Source organism: Hesperophylax consimilis, chromosome 3 (assembly GCF_061612785.1).
Source record: "Hesperophylax consimilis isolate HC1 chromosome 3, BYU_Hcon_1.0, whole genome shotgun sequence".
Lineage (NCBI taxonomy): Eukaryota > Metazoa > Arthropoda > Insecta > Trichoptera > Limnephilidae > Hesperophylax > Hesperophylax consimilis.
The window spans coordinates 291,497-313,596 of record NC_142838.1 but is presented as its reverse complement, the minus strand read 5'-3'; the positions used below and the strand labels follow the sequence as shown (position 1 = coordinate 313,596).

Below are 22,100 nucleotides of genomic sequence, written 5' to 3'. Positions count from 1 at the left end.
TTACCTAGAACAGTACCCTGAGGAACACCATATGCAATTGATTTATTTGAACTAATGTGATACTATACTTACTCCTGATGAGGTGAACTTCGTTCATGAAACATATAGAGTTTGTATATAGTAAAATGTAAAATGATTAATATATGAGTTACGACAACTGTCAATTGACATTAAATAGAAATAACTGCTAATTTCTTTCACATCCAATTATTTTAGCATTCATGCAGGACATCGAATATATCGATTATTTGAATGTATTGGCAGTTCGTTGAAATCGCTATTGATATGAATAGAGTTAGTGCGGTTGTCACAGTGGAAAAAATGGTGGAATCGAGTAGATTTAAAAGACTAACTTACTAACTAACTAACTAACCATCACGCCGTTTCTCCGCAGGGGTAGGCAGAGAGGACGGACCGCCAAACAACTCGGTCTTGGCACACACTTCTTGCCTCATTCACATTCATACACCGTCTCATACATACTCTTCTATTATTCTGACTCTTGACATGGCCCGACTCGAGTATCTGATTCACTTGATCGTGCCATGTCTTCCTCGGGCGTCCCCGACTTCTGCTACCATTCGCATTTGCATTATATAACCTCCTTACACTCCTATCTTCGTTCATTCGCTCTACATGCCCAAACCATCTAAGCGTTCCTTTCTTAATCTTACTCATTACGCTTACATCAGCCTTGCACTCTTTGCGGATCTCCACATTCCTCACACGATCAAACATGGTTTTACCACACATACGCCTCAGGGATCTCATTTCAACAGCATTTAATCTACTTTCATCCTTTCTTTGCCAGTTCCATGCCTCACTTCCATACATCAAGGTAGGTACCAGCACTCCGTTGTGGACTGCTAACTTCGCTTCTTTGGATAATTTTTTGTTAGCGCCAACGGCGTTCAGTCCTCCATTAACGGAATTACCTGCATCTACCCTTCTTTCAATATCTCTGTCAGCCTTCCCATCTCTCGTAAACATACTTCCTAAATACACAAACTCATCCACCTGCTCCAAGTATTCTTCATTCACAATCATATTGCACACTGTTTTCGTACTCTCTCTTTCAAACACCATTACTTTAGACTTACTCATTCATCATTAACTCATTCTTCATGCATACTTCATTCATCCTAGACACGAGAGACTGTAGATCATCTATACTTTTAGCAATCAGCACCGCATCATCAGCATACAACAGGCAACATACTTTCAAATTATTCAAATTCGCGCCCAATCCCACCTCTTTCAATTCTTGCATACAATTATCCATGTATAGATTGAATAACCACGGTGACATTACGCAGCCTTGTTTAACACCTTTTGTGATATCAAACCACCCCGTAAAACCACCGTTTACCCTAACACATGCTACGCTTCCTTCATACAGAGACGCAATTGCCTGAGTCAGCTTTGTATTCACTCCATACTTGGACAACTCCTTCCATAGCTTTTTCCTGTCGACTCGGTCGTATGCTTTTTGTAGATCTACAAAGGCACAGAAAAGTTTCTGGTTTTTTGCCAGAAACTTCTCAGTGAGCATACGCAATGAGAAAATCTGGTCCATGCACCCCCTTCCACTCATAAAAGCACCTTGCACATCCCATATTTTATCCTTTGTTTCCTTTCTTACTCTTTCAATCAAAATACTACCATACAGCTTGCCAACTGAACTTAGCAGGCTAATAGCCCTATGATTCCCACATTCCATACGTGACCCTTTACCTTTGTATAATAGCATGATCACAGCCCTTCTCCAATCTAAAGGCGTGTAACCTTCCTTTAAACATTGGTTAAAAATATTGCACAACCATGTGAAAATTATACGGCTACCTCCTTTTAAATATTCAGCAGCAATATTGTCAAACCCGCAGCCTTACCATTCTTCATACATTTAATCGAACTTTCTATCTCATCCATGCTAATTTCGATAACATTCACTCCATCGTCATTCATATCTGATTCGCCGCTGGAATCACTGTCACTCACTTCGCTTTCGAAGACTTCCTCGAAATAATTCATCCATCTCTCTTTTATTTTTTCCTCATTCGTCAACATTTTTCCATCTTCTGATTTTATCACTTTCATGCTTCCGTTTTCTGGGCCACTCCGGGACCTTTTGACTTCTTTCCAAAACAACTTAATGTTTTCTTGGAAATGGTTTGTCATTTTCATTCCTTCTTCCTCTTCCAGGCGTTTCTTTCGTTCTTTCACTCCAACTCTTACTTTTTTCTTACATTCCTTATATACCATTATAGATTTAAAAAGAACAAGGATATTTACTTTTGACTTCAGTAACATAATAAGAATATTATTAAAAAATAAACTACATTGGAGTTCCACAAATTAAACTTGTTGTCAACAACAAATTTAAAAAAATAAACCCATGGCTGACATAAATTCACTATTATTTTAGGTATATACCGAATGAAAATATCATTTTGTATTTTAAAAATACTTACTTTTTTAGAATATCACATTTCAATATCATAATTGTTTATGAATGTATTATTTAAAGGTGCCGATAGAATTTATTCAACGTCCTAGAGACTTATACCTAAACAGCATCCCTTACGTTTCATTGCTTGGCGCTACCTCTATAAGTTCCATTGCGGAAGTGGACAGAGTTCAATGACAATACCTGTCCCAACAGCCCCGTCCCACGTGAAGTTGTTCTCAAGTACACAGGTGACTAAGGAAATTTGTGCAGAAGTTCTAACAGAACCGAATAATACAAGGAACATTTGCATGCGGCTTGTTGGTGAACACGGTCTCTGCTTTGGCAACTATGTATTGTATATTGTTAGACCTAAAACACGTATTTTCAACGGAATCGCGAACGTAAGCTTCACGTTTAAAAAAAAAAATACAGTGTGTGGCAAGCCTACGCACGACGGAAGTGAAACTTTTAGTATTTTTCTCTCTCTCTTTTCATTTCATATTATTATTATTCAGAATGCAGTACATTATAGTTTTAAAAAGTATAAATTTATTTATAGGCGTGTTGTTAACAAATGAACGTTTGACTAGATTCCTAATATTGACATATTTATAAATAGCATGTAATAAAAAAAAATTAAAAGTTATAAAAATATGGGATTCGAACCCGGGTCCTGCATAACGAGTGTCGAACGCTCTGCCTCTAGACCGCGAGGAGAGGTATCTCGCGCGACGAGAACCGCGTATACAACGTGTACTCCTGAATTTTCGTTTTCAAACACGGCAAATGAATAAAATCACATAACGTCTCGTTAACGCTTTATATAGGGTCGAATCGAAGATATATCGGCAGTATGAAGTCATATCTGTCGTTTTTCAAAATATTTCCGTATATTTATCCGTTTTGGAAAAGATCTATTGTGTTTTAACAGTCTCATACCCGTATGGAGTATGAATTTAGAAAACATTTCTAAATTTTTAAAAACTCACTTACGGATGTGTTTTTTACTAAAAAAACTTGTCACGCACGTCTGCGAGGGTAATTAGTCGCGTTATCGGCCTTGATTAGTAATTTTAATGATTCAAAATAAAAATAATTAATCAAAATACCGAGCGACTCTACCGGCTCGATTTGTAAGCTAAATTTCGACCAAAATATCATATAGGTACCGATCGTTACTTCTAGCCAATTACTCGAGTGAACACCTGCCGGTCTAGAGTCTCACTAAATGGATTTAGACATTTCGGGAGACTCTCGGTTAAAATGAACAAATTTATGTAATTTTTTACTACATTATTACAAATCATGTAGATATCTTCTTATATGTATGCCTGACAAAGTCGCAGCACGAAAGCATTTTATCACTTTTCCTCGTATTAAAAAAATACAGAAAAAAATTAGTTTAAGTGGGGATCGAACCTCGGTTCTTCACGACGACAGTCGGGCGCTCTGCCTCTAGACCGCGAAGCTGAGTTTGGAGAGTGACCTTAACTAGGTATATAATATTAGCTAGGCTTCTATAGCGACGGTCATGAGTCGGTTTTACTCCGGTCCTCGAAAATGCATAACGTGCGTAAAGAAGTTTCTCTTCAAAAAAATTCACTTATCATTTCCAGCTTTTTCATATTTGTTTTCTAGTTACAACATAATGACAGTAGGTATTCTTCCTAAGAATAATATTGCGATAGCTTGTAAACCGTTAAAAAACACATCAAGAGCGCTACACAATAGTTTAGGTATGTATGTAAATACAACAAAATATTAGAACTGTAGACAGCGTTGCCATGGTAACCCGCTGTTGAGAGAGTAATCAGAGGAAAGCGAAAACGACACCTTCTTCCGAGCACCGGATTAATGTATCACTTGAATACAGGCAAAATGGGTTGACCCAAGTATAGCTTTTTAATTACTCATTAAAATACTATACAGATATACGTATTAACCTAGTACAATTTTCAATTGGGTGAGCGTGGCGAGTAGGTTTTAACTCGATCGTTTTGCAGTTCATCTCTCTGTGAATTTGATCTTTCTGTTTCCGTCTCAAGAAGGTGGCCGTGTGAGATCCTACCAGAGTTCGCAGCGTAGCGTAGATCATTCTATGAGCTGTCAAATCGAAATAATCAATTTGGTAATTTTTGTTTGAAAAAAGTTTTTAAAAAGTTCATTGAGTTATTGACATTTCTTTGAACAAATTGTGTAAATACTTATTTGAAATAAAAAATAGGTGGAAACTTTAGTATCTATTTACAAATCGTTTGATTTTATAGGAAATTTCGGTTTTTATTTATTAAGCAAGAGAAAATTACAAACATACTTTTTTGGACGCGAGGTGTACTGTTCGCAGAAATACTTGCTTAAAAAAATAAATCGAAATGCTCAAAAGATGAACATGTAGGTAAACGTAGTATTTACTAATTATAATTTATTTCCAATCGCTTAAAAATATAGGTATAAATTCTTGTAATTTTCCGAAAAAATCATCTCATAGATTTGAGAAAAAATTTTCCACGTGAACATACATAAATGACCACCCATAAAACATCCGGTAGCATTTTTATTTACGAGAAACGGTCGTCGAGGGAAAGCGTTTTTTCGCCATTTTTTGTGTATTATATCCAAACACACCATTCCATCCATAGGTAGCAGACAGGGGGGTCCAAGTCAGTTTCCGTTATATCTATCTGTTTAGTGAGCACTATTTTAAATCAATAACTACACGGATTTTACTTTCCTCTCTCAATATAATTCCCACCAAATCGGTGGTGGCACTCATATTTTATTTGTATAACATAACTTACCTGTTATTTTATTTGTATAACATAACGTACCTAAAATATATTTTAAAATATACTGAGAGGCCACCTGTGATTTTTTTTTAAATAGAGCTAATGGCTGGAACAAATCATTGTCAAGTTCCTACATTTGTACAAATATTTTATTTTATGACACCGGTTGGAGAATTTTTTTCAGTTTAGTAAGTGTAAAAGTAATCATTTATAAAGAGATAATTTAGACATGTTTGAAAACAAATACATCCTTGGTGAAAGTAATCGATTATAAAGAAATAGTTTAGACATGTTTGAAAACAAATACATCCTCTGTGAAAGTAATCGATTATAAAGAAATAGTTTTGACATCTTTGAAAACAAACACATCCTCGGTGAAAGTAATCGATTATAAAGAAATAGTTTAGACATGTTTGAAAACAAATACATCCTCTGTGAAAGTAATCGATTATAAAGAAATAGTTTAGACATGTTTGAAAACAAATACATCCTCTGTGAAAGTAATCGATTATAAAGAAATAGTTTTGACATCTTTGAAAACAAACACATCCTCGGTGAAAGTAATCGATTATAAATAAATAGCTTAGAATTTTTTTGAAATATCATGTACAGCAATTTTCTAAGCTTTACTTCATAATATTTTATAACAAACAGTAAAAAAATTGTATCCTGGTCCTGGTAGTGGTGGTGAGTAGTTAGTAGAAAAGAGAGATAGATATTTCCATATTATGTTTCACATTAAAACGAAATCACATTACCCAAAGAAAAACAATTTGTAAGAAATTAGCCTCCTCTCCTTTCGACGCTGGATTTCTTTCTCTCCCAGTTCATGAATTCCCTTATAATAATAATAATTAGATGATTTGTATAGCGCCGTTTATAATAATAATAATAATAATTGGATGATTTGTATAGCGCCGTTTTTGTGCAAAATCACCTCAAGGGAGCTGTGCAAATAAATAATACATTTCTACAATGATCTATGTTATTACTAGCTTATAATTAACTAACTATATATGGAGATAATATATTAGGGTGGACAATACTCGTTGCTATTTTGTAAAAAGACTGTGATAAAGTCGCTTGAAAATCTGACAATCCTTATCTCTAACAAATTGTTTTACAAGAATTTACATAAATATATTAAAAAAATATAATACAAAAGAAATTTTAAAACGCATTAAATTGTTTTTCTTCTTTCTCATTTTTTTTACAAATTTATAAATATAACATATAAAAAAGTGAAGAGTGTTAATTTATTACACACCACCACCATAAGCAAATTTAATTGAAATAAGTACCCACCCGATCAAAAATAATACCCTTTTGTTCATAGGATGATACTAATTATTAGTATTTTTCTGCAAGCTTGGTAACAGTAGTTGCGTAGGCAAACAGTGAACAGTTCTTTCTAATGCTGGAATTATTGGAAGTTTTTATATATTTTCTATTAGTCAATTGAGAATAATGTTTGGTGAATCACTCTAAATTTTTTAAGGTTTTTTCATTTGTATCGTTTTAGATATTATGTATTGTTCCTAGGTGATGTGTATTGCTATTTTCTAAGCTTAGTATTTAACATGATACTTGTATAATACAGTATATCCCTACATAAATATAATAACAACCCGTCACTATTTCGAATAGAATTTTCCTTTCCGAACGTATTGACGTTTCTTGCTATGGTATGCAGAGTGAAGGAATATGCATCGCTACGAAAAGACATAAATCAGGATAGGAACCGGAAGTAAAGGACTTGGCAGGAAACAGGAAATACATCAGACACCCAGCGTTCTTGGGAGTGAGGAACTAATACCAAAATGATTAAAGGCTAGAGACCCACCGTTGGAGATGTTAAAAAACGTAATGGAGTATTTTTAGAGTAGTAATTCAAGAAAGAAACCCGATCACAACATACAAAAAATAAATGTAATGAAGTTTTATCATAATCAAGCGATGTTTATAAATTATTTTGTGTTCATCGCTTTATGTTTTAGAAAAAACGTTACATGCGCCAACTAGTTTTATCATTAAGGCCTTACTATATAGTAGAAATAAAAAACTCAGTTATATTAATTAACGACAGATAAATAAGAAATTATTGTAAAGTCATACAAAATTTTACCAGGTTTTATCATTTTACCATTTTATTGGAGGTTACCTTCAAGGTCGTCTGCCAGTTGCTTTTCCCCATACAAATATTGGCAGGATGCATTTTTCTTAACTAATTAGCGGTCAAATTTTGCAATTAGTTTTAGTAAAGTAACATGTCGGATATTTTCGCCCCAAAAATAACACCGGAAGTGGTCCCTCTCCAGGACTCCCCCCGAGTGGAAATCTCGTTTTTTTACTAATCATATTTGGGGCCAGAAGCCTATCGGATATAATTTGAACGGTAATCGCTTGAACTATAGGGGTTTTTTTACTAATCATATTTGGGGCCAGAAGCCTATCGGATATAATTTGAACGGTAATCGCTTGAACTATAGGGGTTTTTTTACTAATCATATTTGGGGCCAGAAGCCTATCGGATATAATTTGAACGGTAATCGCTTGAACTATAGGGTTTTTTTTACTAATCATATTTGGGGCCAGAAGCCTATCGGATATAATTTGAACGGTAGTCGCTTGAACTATAGGGGTTTTTTTACTAATCATATTTGGGGCCAGAAGCCTATCGGATATAATTTGAACGGTAATCGCTTGAACTATAGGGGTTTTTTTACTAATCATATTTGGGGCCAGAAGCCTATCGGATATAATTTGAACGGTAGTCGCTTGAACTATAGGGGTTTTTTTACTAATCATATTTGGGGCCAGAAGCCTATCGGATATAATTTGAACGGTAATCGCTTGAACTATAGGGGTTTTTTTACTAATCATATTTGGGGCCAGAAGCCTATCGGATATAATTTGAACGGTAGTCGCTTGAACTATAGGGGTTTTTTTACTAATCATATTTGGGGCCAGAAGCCTATCGGATATAATTTGAACGGTAGTCGCTTGAACTATAGGGGTTTTTTTACTAATCATATTTGGGGCCAGAAGCCTATCGGATATAATTTGAACGGTAGTCGCTTGAACTATAGGGGTTTTTTTACTAATCATATTTGGGGCCAGAAGCCTATCGGATATAATTTGAACGGTAATCGCTTGAACTATAAGGGTTTTTTTGGGATTCGAATTGTTACATTTGCAAAATATTATATTGTTTCTTTATAATAATAACCGATTATTCATATCAATTTTGAATGAATGAAAATCCTGCTCATCCATCTTGTAGTGTCGTCGTTGCATTGAATGTACTTATTCCATAAAAGGATTACTGGACGAGGATGTTCATTATCTAAACAAACCCACAATACCTAGATCGGACTCGATCAAACATATGAAAAAAGCACTCAACTTTACTTCTAACTACGGAATAACTGCAAAAGATTTAGTTATTTCTAAGAAGTACGTACTATCTGGCTTTGGGTGTAGTATGGTATCGTTGTATAAAAGCTTAACCCAAAGTCTTATCGACCAAATTATCTTTCGTGAGTCATATTATGATAATAATGTTTTAACCTGAGTCACGCTACAGGTAGGTATTAGTCACTGTCCTGAAATTGAAGTAACTAAAAAACTCAATAGAACCGTTTAGACTTTAGACGATACAAACATTTGAACGAGTTGAGTAGATAGAAACAGGAATACATTCAATTTATGGAGGAACGTTTACAATATTTTATAAAAATAAATTCAATCTTAAATAACGAAAATACGTTATTGATATGTATTGATTTTTTAAAATTAATAACCTTCTGCACTTGGCAACGCGTTGCTGTCAGTTTGTGTATATAGAGAAACAATAGCACGTGTTATGTTCTTATGTTCAGCAGATTGCTCTGTTTAAAAAAGAAGCCTATTTTTACCTGTCACATGTGACATCTATTTAATATAGGTATAAATTAATCAAAATAAAAAATTATTTATTGTAAAATAAAAATTACAAAAGGTGTAGCTTATGGGTAGACCCCATTTCTTCCAGCTAACCACATTTATTTAATTACAATGTTTATATAATATTATTTGTTTTATTATAATAATTACAATGTTTATACAGATAAAATAACAATATAACAATAAAAAAATAAAAAAATACCAAAATACAAATATATATACCAATAAAAATAGGCGTTTCATTTACGTGAGGTATTCACTCAACGTGTAGTGACATTTATTAACAAGGAAAGTGTTTAGTAACGATTTGAATTTGTGTGTATCTTGTATTTGTTTAATGTTATGTGGAAGGTTGTTATATAATTTAATGGCCATGTAGTATGGTCCTTTTTGGAATATTGTTTTGTTTGCTTTTGGTATTAGTAAGTTTTCTGTGAGCCTTGTAGCGTATTTATGTGTTGAGTTTTTTAGTGGGAACTTGTCTGTAGATGATCGCACTAACATGAAAAACTCCATTATATATATGTCTGTGACTGTCAGAATTTTCAGATTTTTGAACATACTACATGAATCTAAACGATCAGAGTTTGTAATTTTTCTTATGCATCTCTTTTGTATGATGAAAACATCTTTAGCGTTTACCGAGTTTCCCCAAAAAATAATACCGTATTTTATTATTGAATATACATAACCATAGTATGCGGCTATTACTGATTCGGTGTTTAATATTTTTTCAATGTACCCAGAACATAAGAAAAACTACTGATTTTTGCTAGAATTTTTGAGACATGTTCTTTGCAGTTTATGTTTATATTTAATTCTATTCCCAGTATTGAACAGGTTTGGGAAGGTTCGATAATATTATTATTAATGTTTACATTTATATTTATAGGTGTAGCTTGCACTGGACAAAATTTTAAGATTTGGGTTTTGTTTGTGTTGAGTGATAGATGTTGCGATAACAGGCAGTTTGGTATTAATTGGCAAGTCTCGTTAACTTGTTTTTTTAAATTCGTCAACGTCTCCATTACATTCAAACAACAAAGCGGTGTCATCAGCAAACATTGAACATTCTGTGCCAGCAATACTTGGAAGTTCGTTTATATAGATAAGGAAGAGGAGAGGCCCAAGAATGCTTCCTTGTGGCACACCCTTGTTTATTGTTCTCCATTTGGATTCTACCATGTACTGGACCATTTTTTCATTGATATTTGAAATTTGAACTTTCTGCTGACGATTTTTTAAGTACGATTCAAACCATTTTAATGCTAAACCTCTAATACCCACATGTTCAAGTTTAATTAGAATAAGCTCATGATCAACACTGTCGAATGCTTTTGAGAGGTCGAGAAAGATACTTACAGTTTTTTTTACTAATATTAATATTTTCTAGAATTTCGTTCAAAAAATTGAAAACTGCCTGTGTTGTTGAACGGCCTTTACGGAATCCAAATTGTTGTGGACATATTATCTCAAAGTTTTCGAGAAAGTTATAAATGCGATTGTACATGGCTCTTTCAAATATTTTTTGAAAAGTTTGGTAATAAGGATATCGGTCTGTAGTTTGAGATTTCCTGTTTAGGACCCTTCTTATACAAAGGTACAATAATAGATTGTTTTAATTGTTCTGGGAAGGTTCCTGATTCAAAAGATTTGTTAATTAATATTTCCAACGGGTAACTTAACGCTTCTGCACATGCTTTTATAATTTTTATAGGGATTTCGTCAGTGCCGACACTGTTTTTATTTTTCAGTTTTACGATGATTTTAATAATTTCCTCCCTGTTTACAGGCATTATAAAGAATGATCGCGACTGTTTGTTTTTGACTATTTTGGCAGATTGTGGATGTAGAGATGTGTTTTGTGGTGGTGGCGGTGGTGCAAAGAAAATGTTAAATTCATTTGCAATGTTTTTTGGTTCTGATACCAGGTTATCATTTATTTTAAGACAGATTTTTGGTTTACTTTTAGAATTAGAATTATTTGAGTTCTCTTTTATTATGTTCCACGATGTTTTGGTTTTATTTTGCGCGTTTTGAATTCGTTTACTATTGTAATTCCGTTAAGCTACTTGTTTTACTTTACTGAGATTTTTTTTGTATTGTTTGTAATTGTTTATGATTGTGAGGTCATTTGTGTTTTTTTGTTTCATGTACAGATGTCTTTTTTGTCTAATAGATATAAAGGGGAAACAAAGCTTCATACCATTATTTATTTCATTAATGAAGTATTCGTAGCTGTCATTAATGGATTCAAAGGATTTCAGTGGTTCCCAACATATACACGATAAGTAATTGTTAAAAATGTTTGTGTTTTCTGTGTTAAATAATTGTTTTTTTGTATACCACGTTTGGTTTATATTATATTCTGTTTTTACGTGCATTAACTGTGCCATATGATCTGATACAGCTAATTCTGTGACTTCACATGTGTAAGAGCTTTTTAATATATTTGTACCTATATGATCAATTATACTTTTTTTATTTCCCTGTATACGAGTAGGTTTATCAATAATCAAGCGAATGTTGTGAGATTTTAGTGTGTTTTTGAGTGAATCTGCGTTTTTGTTCTTGTAGCTTGTATCAATATTTAAGTCACCGCAGAGTATTATTTTTTTTTTGTTTTTGCAAATTTTGTTTGGTAAAGGCTCAAGTTGTTCAAAAAAAATATTAATATAAGAGTTAATTTTAAGTTTTGGAATTTCTATACCAACACATTCAAATAAAAATTCTTTTGTTATTTGTTTAACAAATTCTATTTCTTTAAATACAATGTTTTCGTTTTAAATACAAAGTAAATGGAGACACCTCCATGAATATGACTCTCTCGACAAAAAATTGAACGTAATTTATAACCATTAAAATTAATAGATGTCGTTTCATCCTTTTGTAACCAGTGTTCGCTAACACAAAGTACATCGATATTTTTTTCATATAGAATATTTTCTAATTCTAGGGTTTTATTTCGAATGCATTGTATGTTTTGATGCATTATATTGAAGGTGGATTTGATGTTGTCAAGTTAAGGAGTACGAGTATTATTCATAAAAAAAATAGTTTGTTGTTCCGGGTAAGGTGAGTTTCTGTCATCTCGGGTTTGTGTAGGAATGGATGAATGAATATATTTTGGGTTTTTTTCTGATGGATGTGGGTGCTCAAAATTGTAGACTGATATTTTATTGATCTCATTTTTTATTGCGCCCTTGTTAAGCTCATCATTTTGATAATTGTATGGTTATTCATTTTTTCATAAAAAATGGGCCCAGTAAATTTACAATAATTTTTGAATTAGAAGATGTGAGATGTAATCTCAGAATTCAGTTTATAGATGTTTAAATAGTTGTTTTTAGTAACTGGATGTATTAGGACATTAGTATGGGCTAGTTGTCGTAGGGTGTAGTACAAGTTGCTTAGAAAGTTTTTAGGGGATGTCTCATTTTCTCCGGCTATTAAAATTACAAAATCATTTTTGTTTAAATTCTTACTTTCTCTTATGATGTTTGCCGTGTACCAGTCTAGTGTTGCCCCAGGGTATATATAGCTGGAACAATCTACATCTTTAAAGTTTTTTTCCAGATTTCTTCTTATTTGGTGGCCTGCTTCTTCTCCAAAGATCCGTATTTTTATTTCTTTCCATTGAAGTTGTGCTGTTTTAATTTTGTGATGTGTGATGTCCTGTGCCGGAAGAGGTTTTTAATTTCTTTATTTTGGTTATTAATATTGGTGAGATGCAATTTGTTTTTAAATTCTTCATTTTTTCTGCCATGTTTACGAGAAACGACTTGTTTTCATTCGTTACATTTTTTACTTCAATAATATTTTGGGTAAAGTTTTTTATTAGTGGTCGTAATATTTTTAATTCGCCCTTCATTTCATTATTTTCAGCTACTAAGTGGGAAATAATGTCGAATAGTTTATCCATGCCTTCGTTTATTTTTTCTTTTAGAATGATTTTTCCTTTCCCTTCCGTTATTATTTTTTTTAATATTATTTATGGTAAGTCTTGAGTTTTTCAGGGCATTATTTACCTCGTTTGCTTCTATCATTTTGGACGTTTCTTCTTCATTTTCTCTTTTATCCTCCGAATCTGAATAAGGATCCTCCTCGTGTTGATTTGGAGATCTTGGGGTCAGACAGGATTTTGTAAACGGGTCCTCATTTTTTGATTTAGGTGTTTTATTACCTTTTTCCATTTTAAAAGATTATTCAACAGAATTTGATATTGTATTCACTTATTGCCCTCTATTGATCAATAGCGGTAAATAATATATTTTTAATTCATTTATGTATTAACAGCCATCTGTTGTTTATTAGCGCAAATTATTAGTTTATTATGCGATTATGGTTAAATTTATGCATTTACTGCCATCTATTGACAGGTAGCGATAAGTGGAACGTATGTAGGTAGAGTATTCGATATCAAATCATTAAGGTTAAACGCAACGCTCGTTGTATTCTACGTGTTCACAGATGGCGTTAATTAATTAATTTTGTTTAAATACGCCTTTGCGAGGTATTGCTTTACAGTATTATGACAAATTATTTGTTTGCGCCCTCATATACGCAATATGAATAAGAATAAATAGTTTTGCCCATATAAAAACTCAATTCTATCGAGAAAGGCATACAAATACAATATTGGATTGAATCATCGGTAAAATATTGTATTTGTGTGCCTTTCTCGAAAGAATTAAGTCTTTAAACGAACAAAACTATTGATTCATATTCATATTGCATATATACGGGCGCAAACAAATGATTTTTCTTAATATTGTAAAGCATTTTATTTTTTATTTTTTTATTTTTTATTGTTGATACATTTTTTTTACAATATTTCATATTTCAATTTAGTAATGTTGGCCTCACTGGGTTGTTTACCCGTGCTGAGGCCCCTTGCAAAAGCGTATTTAAACAAAATTAATTAATTAACGCCATCTGTGAACACGTAGAATACAACGAGCGTTGCGTTTAACCTTAAATGTCAAAAAATCACAATGATTTGAATTTTTAAAATCATTTTTTTCTTATATATAGTTCATGTACATACGTAGTAATTGCTTCAGTTTTACAATAACACTGTTATGCTTCTGTTTCACAGGTTTTATGTTGATTAAACATACGTTTTGCACTTTATTTTTACTGTTTTATACGGAGCAAATTGCACTTGACTTTCTATTCTGAATGTTATTGTTATTATTATATAAAAACACACGCGTATTCGAATGCAACGTTGTTTCCAAGTTTCAAAGCAATCGGTGAAGATCTTGAGGAGATTTTACATTTTTATTTATAGAGAAAGATACGTGTATGATGATTGTATTAGAACACAGGTAACAGTGTACTTTTTAAAAAAAAAAACCACACACAGTTATGTTAGATTTTTTTTATATATCCTTTTGCAGCAGTTTCTGAAATGAATTTAGTAGTGACATTGGTCTGTAATTTTGATGTAATACTTCTTGACAATTATTCATTTATTATTGTATACGCTTGTATCTATGTTGTGTTATATATTTGTAACAGGTATAACTTGTGGTAATATGATATATTATATTCTTCCTAATTATACATAATTTATTTGTTTTGTTTTTTATTAGATAAATTATACATATAGATTAGACGGTATATATTAGGTGTATTATGTAGAGCCATCTATGTAACGAAATGAAACATTTAATGGAGACGAGCTTATGTGTTTGTCCAATAGGTTTCATGGTGCACGGACGGCGCAGAACGTTTGCGGCGGCTGGGGGTTCCGCGCTCCGCTATTTCGCTGTCGGAGGGAGAGGCGCTGCAGGAGGGGACCTTCGGGAGACTGCTGCGCGGGGAGTTGAGGCAGGGAGCCGATCACAAGGAAGTGCTCGTTAAAACTATATCCGGTAGATGGCGCTCATTTCAGTTATATTACATTTTGTATTCAATCAAATATCTGGGTCTATGAGAAGTGTGAGTGTGAAAAATCTTGTACAGCAATTTTCCCAAGAATATTTTCGTATCCTATTAATAACAGATATGCCTACCAATTAAAGGCAACGCGGATATGAAAACTTCGTTTAATCAGTAAAATATTGTAAGAAACTGTACATTTAAATGGTGATTTTCAGTAGTCTAATAATAAGGTTTTTTTTTCATTCTCGAAAAAACTTACAAATGTGCCATTTTTGATTAACCGCCAAAATTATGTGTTTTTTTTTTTTTTCTTGCGAGATCCGGCCGGATGAGTTAAAAAATTCATTGTGGGAAGAGAGGAACCTACAATACATAGATGATAGTAGTTAATAGGTACAATTTTACATTGGTATGTTGTGAATTCGGCGGCGTTGATGTCACGCTGGTGACATCCGTTTAACCAGACAGTGGCGGTTTCGTTGTCATAATGACATCGTTGCCATTTGGAACCGTTCCGAAATGTACGGTTTTTCAAATAATTAATTATGAATGAAAATATTAAAATTACACATTTTCAGTATTTTCAGTACAATTATCAGATTCAGAACACACATTTGAAGGGTGTTCCTAGTTTGTGAAAATACCCTATTAGAGTAATGCAATGGCTGGCTACTTATTGTTCCAGAGGCGGCATCGGGGGGGCAGGCCGCCCTGATGGTGCGCGAGGCCGGGCTGCTGGCGGGCCTGTCGCACCGCAACCTGCTCTCTCCGCTGGCTGCCTTCCTGCCCGACACCCTCTCGCTTCCTCTCATCGCGTATCCCCACCTAGCCCTCGGAAATCTCAAAAGGTTCGTCACACTCTTTATATCATCTCGTGGGAGGATATTGTTGAGCCTCAGCATTTTATTATTCCGAGGCCCTCAGGCCCTTATTGTAGTTAAGATACCATTACGGAAGTCACCACGACTTGTTCAAGATACCACAATGCAGAACAGTTATTCTAGCACAGCATAGCATGACAAAATAGATGTTGATGAGAATGATATTTCTTTAATAAAACTTAACAAAATTATTGTTAAGTTACCAAGTTATTGTTTTATTTAAAATTATAATATAACTAAGTTATTGTTTTATTTCGAATATATTACAATTCTTTCAAAATCGGGGCAGGTGCTCTTTTGAGGCCAGGTTTAGGTTTATTGATTTTTCTAAAAACCCAATGGGTATTTCACAGCTTTCCAAGTTTAATCGACTAAAATTGTTAAAAATTACAAAATCAATTTCTAATTATGCATACATACAATCATTATCTAATTTTTAAGTATAGTATAAATCTTGTTAATTTTGAACTAAGTAATTTTGAGTTATATCTCATTTTTTTAAAAATTATACTAAATTTAGTCTACTTTAAAAAAGTACGAAACATTCTTTGCTGAAAAATTAGTATTTCGAGGTCAAAATTTGGCAAATACTGAAAAAAGATTTTCAAAAATTACCGTTTTTGGATTTTTGACAAAGATGCGTCAAAAATGTCTTGTACAACTTACCGAAAAAATCGTAATTACCCCATTTGATGTTAGGTAAGATGCTTCAATAGTAAGAGTAGTTGCTAAAACAGTTTGTTGTCTAGTGCTGGATTTTGGTTTCACTATGCCGCCGTACGGTGGCTTCTTCCATAGAACCGATGGGACATTGTAAATTTTGACGATATATTGAAATTAATTATCAATTTAAATTATTTATTTTTTATAAATGAAAATAATTTTTGAGGATTACCTTGAAGTGATTTGAATGTTATTTTTAATTGTTAGTTTTTTGGTTTATTTCGAAGGCTCGTATCGTTAATACTGTTTATTTTATGTTTAAAACATATTTTTACTGTTTTTTTCTATGTTTCTACATATTTTTATTATTTATGCTTTATGGATTTTTAACGTCTCAAAAATTAAGAGAAACTTTTAAAACTAAAATATAGTTTGTCCACCTGGGTCCTTCAGGAAACCAATATATAAAAAAATATGTAATAATTATTGTAGTAAGAGGTTAAAAATTAGAGAGATAATAATAATAATTTTTTTATTTTTATTTTTGGAGATTTCCGAGAACTGTATCTGATATGTGGATTATTATTATTTAGATGTACTAATTTTGATTATTTACTTATTTTTCTATGCTATACGTAGTATGTACACTAAAATTTAATAAAATTTGAACACACTAAATTTATATATTTCTATAGATCTTTTTTTAGTACCTAGGTACCTAGGTACATACCTAACAATTATTTATATAGATTTGTTTTTAGTAGGTACCTAGGTATCTACATACTTAATAATTATTTATATATTTATATAGATTTGTTTTTAGTATTTATTGTAGGTACCTACATACCTAACAATTATTTAGATGTTTAGATTATTCTTCCTTTAAATTCTATAAGTATAATTATATCGTTTTCCAGAGAGTGCATAAATAATTATAAATATTTTTAAAAAAAAAAATTTTGTAGTCAGTCAGCTTTGTTTCCAAGAGAGAGGTTTCGTGCAATGTAGTACCAATGCCTTAGTTATATGCATTTATTTTTACCTGTACTACTCCATACTACTCTATCCAGAACATAAAAAAAAACAATTTATGATAGTAAAATTTAATTAAAAAATTTATAATAGTAAAATTTAATTTTTTCATAATTAAATATTTGAGTACTCGCCTTGCATTGTTCAGTGCTACAACTTGCGTAGTTTTTTAAATGTTCTTGTGATATATGTGTTAATTCTTTCGTCTTTAGTAATGAAGTTTATCGAACATTGAAATTGCCTGTTAACATTTGGAGGGATCTAACAGATATGCTTACAGTGAATACTATTCACGTAGAAAAGTCCTCAGTATGGACGAGAAGAGTTCCAGCCACAATGACCACAGTACTGTTACCATTTGGAGCGATCTAACAGATATGTTTACAGAGAATACTATTCACGTAGAAAAGTCCTCAGTATGGACGAGAAGAGTTCCGGCCACAATGACCACAGTACTGTTACCATTTGGAGCGATCTAACAGATATGTGTACAGTGAATACTATTCACGTAGAAAAGTCCTCAGTATGGACGAGAAGAGTTCCAGCCACAATGACCACAGTACTGTTACCATTTGGAGCGCTATAACAGATATGTTTACAGAGAATACTATTCACGTAGAAAAGTCCTCAGTATGGACGAGAAGAGTTCCAGCCACAATGACCACAGTACTGTTACCATTTGGAGCGCTATAACAGATATGTTTACAGAGAATACTATTCACGTAGAAAAGTCCTCAGTATGGACGAGAAGAGTTCCAGCCACAATGACCACAGTACTGTTACCATTTGGAGCGATCTAACAGATATGTTTACAGAGAATACTATTCACGTAGAAAAGTCCTCAGTATGGACGAGAGGAGTTCCAGCCACAATGACCACAGTACTGTTACCATTTGGAGCGATCTAACAGATATGTTTACAGAGAATACTATTCACGTAGAAAAGTCCTCAGTATGGACGAGAAGAGTTCCAGCCACAATGACCACAGTACTGTTACCATTTGGAGCGATCTAACAGATATGTGTACAGTGAATACTATTCACGTAGAAAAGTCCTCAGTATGAACGAGAAGAGTTCCAGCCACAATGACCACAGTACTGTTACCATTTGGAGCGATCTAACAGATATGTGTACAGTGAATACTATTCACGTAGAAAAGTCCTCAGTATGGACGAGAAGAGTTCCAGCCACAATGACCACAGTACTGTTACCATTTGGAGCGATCTAACAGATATGTTTACAGAGAATACTATTCACGTAGAAAAGTCCTCAGTATGGACGAGAAGAGTTCCGGCCACAATGACCACAGTACTGTTACCATTTGGAGCGATCTAACAGATATGTGTACAGTGAATACTATTCACGTAGAAAAGTCCTCAGTATGGACGAGAAGAGTTCCAGCCACAATGACCACAGTACTGTTACCATTTGGAGCGCTATAACAGATATGTTTACAGAGAATACTATTCACGTAGAAAAGTCCTCAGTATGGACGAGAAGAGTTCCAGCCACAATGACCACAGTACTGTTACCATTTGGAGCGATCTAACAGATATGTGTACAGTGAATACTATTCACGTAGAAAAGTCCTCAGTATGGACGAGAAGAGTTCCAGCCACAATGACCACAGTACTGTTACCATTTGGAGCGATCTAACAGATATGTGTACAGTGAATACTATTCACGTAGAAAAGTTCTCAGTATGGACGAGAAGAGTTCCAACCACAATGACCACAGTACTGTTATACTGCGTTTAAATTTGCCAAACGAAACGCGAGCCGAGCTACGAATTGTGGGAAAGGAACGAAGGATCGGCGCGACACGCCGCTAGCGGTTGCTTGCGTAACAGTACTGTGGTCATTGTGGCTGGCACTCTTCTCGTCCATACTCAGGACTTCTACGTGAATAGTATTCGAGGCTCGGCTCGTGCTTCGGTTCGTACGTGTATACGCACCATTTCAGTGTCAGTGGAGTGGTAATTGTAGACCGAGGCTGTAGTAGACTGTGGTACCAATCTATTCTACTGTCACTTGCATATCGGGCACGTAATATTTCAGCTCTCCACACAAACCTTGAAAAGTGAAAACTTCTCTCCACACTTTTTGTAAACATTACTTTGCTACGAGTAGTTGTTTGAGCATAACAATTGTCTAATTTCAAGTGTCGTAAATGTATCTTACAAGGTTTTTTCTGGTAAAAGTTTCACAATGAAGTCACTAGGGCCATTTATGATTATTTTAGAAAAAAACATACATGAGGTAGGTACCCAGATAAACTCATTTTTACATATTGTGTCGATGATGGCTAAATGCGGGTTAGAATAGAAGAATTTGGAAAACTAGATATTATTTAAAAAAAATAATTTTAGCCTATTTTACCTAGGTACACATTCACATAAATTGTACTTGGCATAATACCGGCTTTTTAAATAATAATATAAATAATAGTTTTTGCAATTCTTCAAAATATTGTGATCATAGTAGGTATAATTATGTATAATAAGCAATTTTATGATAAATAATGTGATCATAGTAGGTATAATTATGTTTAGTAAGAAATTTGCAAAAATATATTTAGCTCATCTTCCCATATCTAACTGAGAGCTTTCTAAGATTGTATGATTTTTGTTTTCTTGAACACCAATAAAAACACCACTCTTCGAGATGAAATCATATGCATGCATAAATGCTCATTAATTAATAACGTTAATTATTGCCAATTGGGATTTGCAATTAGTGACTAAAAGGCTAGACGAGTAAGTGAGTTCATAGAAGCATCCGTACCATTCTGTAGGTAGGTACCTAGTTATGGTCACACTGGTTCTTATCAGTCCCAACCCCACACAGTATAACTTTATGTAGGTTCTAGTAAGTACCTAAATAGTAATATACTTATCTGTTTCAACTTAGAACCAAGACATTCGTTGTCTAGGTTCTTGTCCACACTATTTCTAAACATTAAATATAGTATCCTAGTTGCCTTAGTAGCTCTGGTGGCCATAGTAGCTGTAGTTGCCTTGATATCATACGGTGGCCACCAGTATGAGTGTATGCATATACCTACGCATGTTCGGTGTCTATTTGACTATTGTGTGTACGGCATGCGCCACAATCGCCACTTTCATTGTTCAGCGCGGACAACACGGTTTACGATTGACCAATAAACTGTTTTTTTGAATCCGTAGAAGTCAGTCTCCTTTGCCGGTTACACTTTGGCGGCACAGTCAAACATTTAAATTCTCAATTACACCCCTTGTAGAATGTATGCATTAGTTCTTGCATAATATAATGTGACGTGGGTACCTTTGTATCTAACTACCTACTCACTGAAATAGAGCTCGTTTTGGGCTTTGGTTTTGGAAAAGAATTTTGTAAAAATTGGTTTACAATGAAATAAAATCTTCATTTTTTACGCTAGTTCCATAGAGGAGACCCCGAAGAAAAAAAACCCTCAGGGCCTAGGTCATCTTTGGGAATGCTGTGTGGAGGGAATTTTTAGGGAAAGGAAGTTCTGGGAAGGAAAAAATGTGTGAGGGGTGGGTAGGAATCTAGGGGTCAATGTGTCCAGGGTTGGCGGACGTATGAATCAGTGGTGCAAGGTGATGGGTCGAGAGTCCGGTTGGAGGGGTCAAAAGGTCTCCCTATACCAGTCTCTCCCGATCCGTCCCACCATTCAGCAGGTGGTCAAACGCATCCGCCGCCAAGACCTAGACAAACCTTAACCCCATGAATCCGAACGCCCTGCTAAGTCACTAAACTTAGCGAACCCCTTTGTAAGAGCGATATAAAAAATTATAGACCTTTTTCTAAACTTGACTACATAGGAAAGTTATTTAAGTCAATAATATATGACAGTCTATTAGCTCATGTAAGTAAATATATTATCATTGAGCAGCACGGGTTTTTACCTCGGCGTTCCACAACAACTAACCTTCTCGAATACACCCAGTACATCCGCGATAGCATCGCAAAAAGTTTACAAGTAGATGCCATCTACACGGATTTTAGCAAAGCATTTGACCAGTTAAATCAATCATTACTCATCAAGAAGCTGGAAAAGTTTGGCATAAATGGAAATACTTTGAAATGGTTCGAAAGTTACATTACAGAAAGAAAACTGCAAGTGGTTGTAGGAGGGTACTCCGCGGATCTTTTTACTGCAACGTCGGGAATTCCACAGGGTTCGCATCTTGGACCTTTGCTATTTTTAATCTTTATCAACGAAATAATTTTTAGAATAAAAACATCAAAATATCTCCTGTTTGCCGATTACCTTAAGTTGTACAAAAAAATTACATCATTAGAAGATTGCACCGATTTGCAAAAAGACTTATCATCACTTCATGAATGGTGTACACTAAATAATTTATATTTTAATGAAAACAAATGTGCCGTAATTTCATTCACAAAGAATATTAATAAATTCTCAAACACATATCACATTAACAATATCCCT

At 33.8% G+C, this 22,100-nt stretch overlaps 1 protein-coding gene across 1 annotated transcript in view; it reads left to right on the top strand.

Annotated features, from left to right (window-relative positions):
• Nucleotides 1-21,366, top strand: part of LOC149424793 (inactive tyrosine-protein kinase Dnt-like) — a 180,739-nt gene extending 159,373 nt beyond the window's left edge. Inside the window, exons 8-10 of the mRNA XM_089646736.1 lie at nucleotides 14,888-15,059; nucleotides 15,755-15,917; nucleotides 21,213-21,366. Coding sequence (XP_089502862.1) covers nucleotides 14,888-15,059; nucleotides 15,755-15,917; nucleotides 21,213-21,366 — 489 coding nt within the window. The remainder of the gene's footprint in view (nucleotides 1-14,887; nucleotides 15,060-15,754; nucleotides 15,918-21,212) is intronic.
• The last annotated feature ends 734 nt before the right edge of the window (nucleotides 21,367-22,100 follow it).